The 5070-nt window shown below is 47.4% G+C and overlaps 1 protein-coding gene across 1 annotated transcript; it reads left to right on the top strand.

The window, feature by feature from the left end:
* Positions 1-378: 378 nt before the first annotated feature.
* ETH_00011405 (SET domain-containing protein, related) lies at positions 379-4308 on the top strand (the record flags this gene model as incomplete). The annotated part of the gene is made up of 6 exons (XM_013380419.1): positions 379-886; positions 1738-1895; positions 3281-3359; positions 3573-3699; positions 3953-4020; positions 4233-4308. Coding segments are annotated over 6 exons (1016 nt in total), but the record flags the coding sequence as incomplete, so codon positions are not given.
* Positions 4309-5070: the final 762 nt, after the last annotated feature.

Genomic DNA, 5070 nt, shown 5'->3' with positions numbered 1-5070 from the left:
AGCTGGGAGCTGGGCGGAGAGGTGGCTGGTAGTTTACGGGCAGATAGCTGTGCGGCTAGCTGTAGCTAGCTGGCGAGGGCTCTGGGGAGCCTTGTGGAGCTGGACGGGCAGCTAGCTAGCTGGCTAGCTAGCTAGCTAGTTGACTAGCTAGCTGGCTGGGTTGGGTAGCTGGATGGGTAGACAGCCAGCTAGCGGGACGGACAGAGAGACTGGTCGATCCATAGCTAGCTAGCTGCATCAGCCGGTAGCTAGCTCGATGAATCACCAGCTAGCTAGCCAGCTAGCTAGCTAGCCAGCTAGCTAGCCAGCTAGCTGGAGCGCACCAGCCCATACCCCCCTTCCCAGCACGCACAGCACCACCCACACCATCCCGCGCAGCACCCCCCGCAGCAGCAGCAGCAGCAGCAGCAGCAGCAGCAGCAGCAGCGGGAGTTGCGTGTGGACGCAGGCCCTTGGACTTCTCGGCGATAAACCTGGCGCAGAACGCAACGAACTTGTACTGGAACTTGAGCCGCTTCGACAAGGGGGGCTGCGTGGAAGCAGCACTTCAAGCTTTGTGTCCGTCTTGCGTGTCTGCGTTGAAGCGGCGGCGGCAGTGCAGCAGCAGCAGCAGCAGCAGCAGCAGCAGCAGCAGCGGCGGCGAGCGCGCGGGGAAGCGCGCGCGCGCCGCGCAGCAGCTGCAGCTGCGCAGGCAGCACGAGGCCAACCGCTTCTTCGAGTTCATGCAGGCGGAGTTTTTGAGAAGAAGTGAAAAACTGAAAAAGAGAAAAGAACAATTAAAAGAAGTTTTGAAACAAAACAAAAAAACCCGCATGCAAGGAGTTCCTGACGGCGACGGCGACGCCCTCGTCGACGCCTTCATCGACCGCGAAACGGGACTCTTCAAGTCCGAAACCCTAAACCCTAAACCCTAAACCCTGAGTCGCCTCGAGAGAATTCACCTGCCGGGTTCGACCGAGGGCTCTGCGCCCGGAAGTCCGAGCTTCTAATTGCTAAACGCTGAACCCTAAACACTAAACCCTAAACCCTAAACACTGGATTGTAGACAGTCTATTCGCTGCACGGGGTGTTTCTGAGGGTTTTCGAGGGTTTAGAGGTTCCAGGGTTTACAGAGGGGGTTTGTGGTTTTGGTTTTATAGTTTTCCACTTCCTCCAGCATTTGCGAGGATTTATTTATTTTCAAGGGTTTACACAGGTGCTGCTACCTGTGCCCTTTACTTTTTGGTTTAGGGTTTAGGGTTTAGCGTTTGCAGGAGGGCGCTTTCTTTAATCTCTCAGCGTCAAAATGCTTGTATTTAGGGTTTACTTAGGGTTTAGTAGGGGTTTGTCGAGGTAGAAGTCCACCACCTGGGTGCTCGGGAAGGGCTGATTAGCGTTTAGGGTTTGCGAGGGTTTAGGGTTTAGGGTTTAGGGTTTAGGGTTTGCAGGCGGGCCTTTTCGCTGGTCTCGGGCCCTCGGCGGCGTTTGCTATACACTTATTGGCTAGGGCGTAGCGCGTGGTAGTGTGGGCGTGGGGAAGGCGGGCCAGGGTTTAGGGTTTGCGAGGGTCTAGGGTTTAGGGTTTAGGGTTTAGGGTTTGCAGGCGGGCCTTTTCGCTGGTCTCGGGCCCTCAGCGGCGTTTGCTATACACTTATTGGCTAGGGCGTAGCGCGTGGTAGTGTGGGCGTGGGGAAGGCGGGCCAGGGTTTAGGGTTTGCGAGGGTCTAGGGTTTAGGGTTTAGGGTTTAGGGTTTGCAGGCGGGCCTTTTCGCTGGTCTCGGGCCCTCAGCGGCGTTTGCTATACATTTATTGTCTTCGCCAAAACCACCACGCGAATGTGCGTCTGGCGAAGGTCCCGGGCAAGGGGCGTGCAGTGTTCGCTGCAGATCTCATCTCCAAAGACGACTTTGTTTTGGGTAAAGCTGCGTCTTTTTTTGCTCTTTTCCCTTCGTTTTTGGATCCTTTTAAAGTCCAGGTTGTTCTCTATTTAATGGTGTTTGTTTTAATCTTTTATTCGCTTTATTTCGACATGAAAATCGTCTTTTTGTGTCATGTACTCGGCTAGCGGCGCGCAGTCTTTGCTGCAGATCTCACATCCAAAGATGACTTTGTTTTCGGCAAAATGGACCTTCTTTTAATTCTTTTTTCGCTCTTTTTGGACTTTTGTGGAGTGGAGATTATGCTCTTTGTAGTGGTCTTTGATTCAAGTTTTTATTTGTTTCATTTCGATGTCAAAAACACCTTTCTATGTTGAATCTCTGGCAAGGCGCGCGCAGTCTTTGCTGCAGATTTTGTGTCCATTGGTCACTTTGTTTTGGATTAAATTTGCTTCGTTTTGCTTCTTTTTTCTCCTATTTTGAGGATTTATGAACTCCAAATCATTCTCAATTTAATGGTATTTGTTTAAGTTTTTTATTTCATTTAAGAGGACACCAAAAGCACCTTTTTGTGCTATTTCCTTCGACAAATCCGCGCGGTCTTAATCTCCAAAGATGGCTTTTTTTCAGTGAAAGTGGTTCTTTTTTTTTCTGGAAGAATATTTAGAGGAAATTAAACCGTTTTTGGTGGTTTTTGATTTCGAAAGTTTCTCTATTTAATTGTCGGTCAAAAAAGCTTTTTATTTTTCGTTTTCTCGTTCAATTGGCTTTCAAAAAAGCTTTTTATTTTTCATTTATGTCTTAAAGAGGCCCCCGGCGTTTTGCTGCAGCGCTGAATTTGAAGATGGTTTTATTTTCGTGAAATTAATTTTTTAAGATTTCTTTTTATTTTAATTTCTTTTAATTTACTTTAAATTCTTTTTATTCATTTTTATTTATTTTTAATTCATTTCAATTCTTTTTATTTCTTTTTATGACTATTAAATTCGAATTCCACTCTTTTTGAGGCTTTTAAATCATATTTTAACGTCTTAAAATAATTTTAATCAAAAACATTTTAAATCTTTTCTTCTTTTCTTTTTAATTTTATTATTTTCTTCTTTTTGATACTTCTCTTTGAATAAAAGTATTTTCTCTATAAAACTTTAAATCAAAAATACTTTTTTCATTTATAGTTTTTGATGTTTATTGTTTTCAGAGTTGGTTATTTGAAAGTTTATTTCTCGCAAACTTATTTTGTGATTTCTTCTTCAATTATTTTCTCTTAATTAATTTCTGTTTGTAATTATGTTTTAGAGTTGTTTTCCTTTATTATCATTTTCTTTTAATTATTTTCTTTTAATTGTTTTCTTTTTGTGTTCTTAATCTTAATTTTCAAATTTTAATTTTAAAAAATGTTTTTTATTTTCATTTTTTGTTTTTAGAATATAAAGGAGAACTTTGTTCTGAAAGAGAAGCCAGAGAAAGAGACATTCGCTACGACAGGTCTCGCTGTTCCAAGGGGTAGGCCCACGAGGATTTAGGGTTTAGGGTTTAGGGTTTAGGGTTTGGGGGCTCAGGAGGGTTTAGGGTCTAGGGCTTAGGGTTTGGGGCTGCGTTGCTAGGGTGGGGCCGCCTCAGGTTGAGGGTTTGCGGCGAGGCGCGACGCTTGCGGGCCCAGGGTTTAGGGTTTAGGGTTTAGGGTTTAGGGTTTAGGGTTAAGGGTTTTGTTTGCAGGAGCTTTATGTTTTATTTTAAATATAAAGATAGACAAATGAGCATCGACGCCACAGATGAGAGACTGGAGTTCGGCCCCGCCCGCCTCATCAACCACTCCAGGAAAAACCCTAATCTCAAGCCCAAGGTGAGGGTTTAGGGTTTAGGGTTTAGGGTTTAGGGTTTAGGGTTTCGGGTTTGGGGACTGCAGCGGCGAGGCCAAAGAGAAGGCACACAAAAACGCATGCAGGAGAGAAGCAGAGATACAACTGCTTCTGAATGTCTTCATTTATTTTTAAATAATTTATTATTTATTACCCTAAACCCTAAACCCTAAACCCTTAAATTATTATGTTAATTGAATTGATTTAATTTAATTAATTAAATTAATTTGTTTGCAGGCGGAGGCTCTCGACGGAGACTCCAACGACTTGCGGCTTTTCTTCGTGGCTCTCAGAGACATCCACGAGTGCGTCGCAAACCCTAAACCCTAAACCCTAAACCCTCAACCCTTTCTCGCGCCGCAGCCCCAGCTCCTGCGGAAACCCCAAACCCTCGTAATCCCGATCTCGGGGGCTAGATGAGAGCCTCAAGCTTTGTTCGGCTGCCAGGGGCAGTCTAGGGTTTAGGGTTTAAGGTTTAGGGTTTAGGGTTTAGGGTTTAGGTGTGCTGTGTGTATAGGGGTGAGGAGCTGCTGGTGGACTACGGCGAAAGAGACCCAGAGGCCCTAAAGCAGAATCCGTGGCTCAACGAGTAGCTGTTGCTGCTGCACTTGCTGCTGCTGCTGCTGCTGCTGCAGTGGCCGCTGATGCAGTGGCTGCTGCTTCACTTTGCTGCTGCTGCTGCTGCAGCGGCAAGAGTAACAGAAGCAGCTAGAGCAAGTGCGCCGTAGCACTACCATTTCGAGCAGCAGCGGCAGGCGCTGCAGCAGCAGGCGCTGCTGCAGCAGCAGGCGCTGCAGCAGCAGCAGCTGCTGCAGCAGCAGCCGCAGAAGTGCGTGCTGCAGAGGGAAGTGGATGTACACCCCGAATTTGGCTTAGCAACTCTGGCTCCAGCAGCCTCAATAAGAAAAGGGAGACACAGCAGCAGCAAAAGGAGACACAGCAGCAGCAAAAGGCGACACAGCAGCAGCAAAACAGCCACAGCAGCAGCAAAAAGAGACACAGCAGCAGCAAAAGGAGGCACAGCAGCAGCAAAAAGAGACAAATGAGCGGAGACACTAGAGAACGACTTAGAGACAAATGTAGACGGGCAGATAGCACTGCGAGACGGCGAACAGCAGCAGCAGCTGCTGCAGCTGCAGCAGCAGCAGCAGCGACTTCAGCTCCCCACAGCTGCCGAGCTGCGCCTGAGTGGCTGCGCATATGGGGAACTTGCTGCAGCTGGCCGCTGCTACGTAGCTAGCTAGCTAGACACTTATGTAGATAAAGAGCTAGCTAGCTGCAGCTAATTCGCTAGCTATCCAGCTAGCTAGCCAGCTAGCTGCAGCTAGCTGGGCCAAAGCCCGCTGGGGGCAGTG

Source organism: Eimeria tenella, genomic scaffold (assembly GCF_000499545.2).
Source record: "Eimeria tenella Houghton genomic scaffold, Eth_scaff604, whole genome shotgun sequence".
Classification (NCBI taxonomy): Eukaryota; Apicomplexa; class Conoidasida; order Eucoccidiorida; family Eimeriidae; genus Eimeria; species Eimeria tenella.
This window is presented reverse-complemented; position numbering and strand designations above follow the sequence as displayed.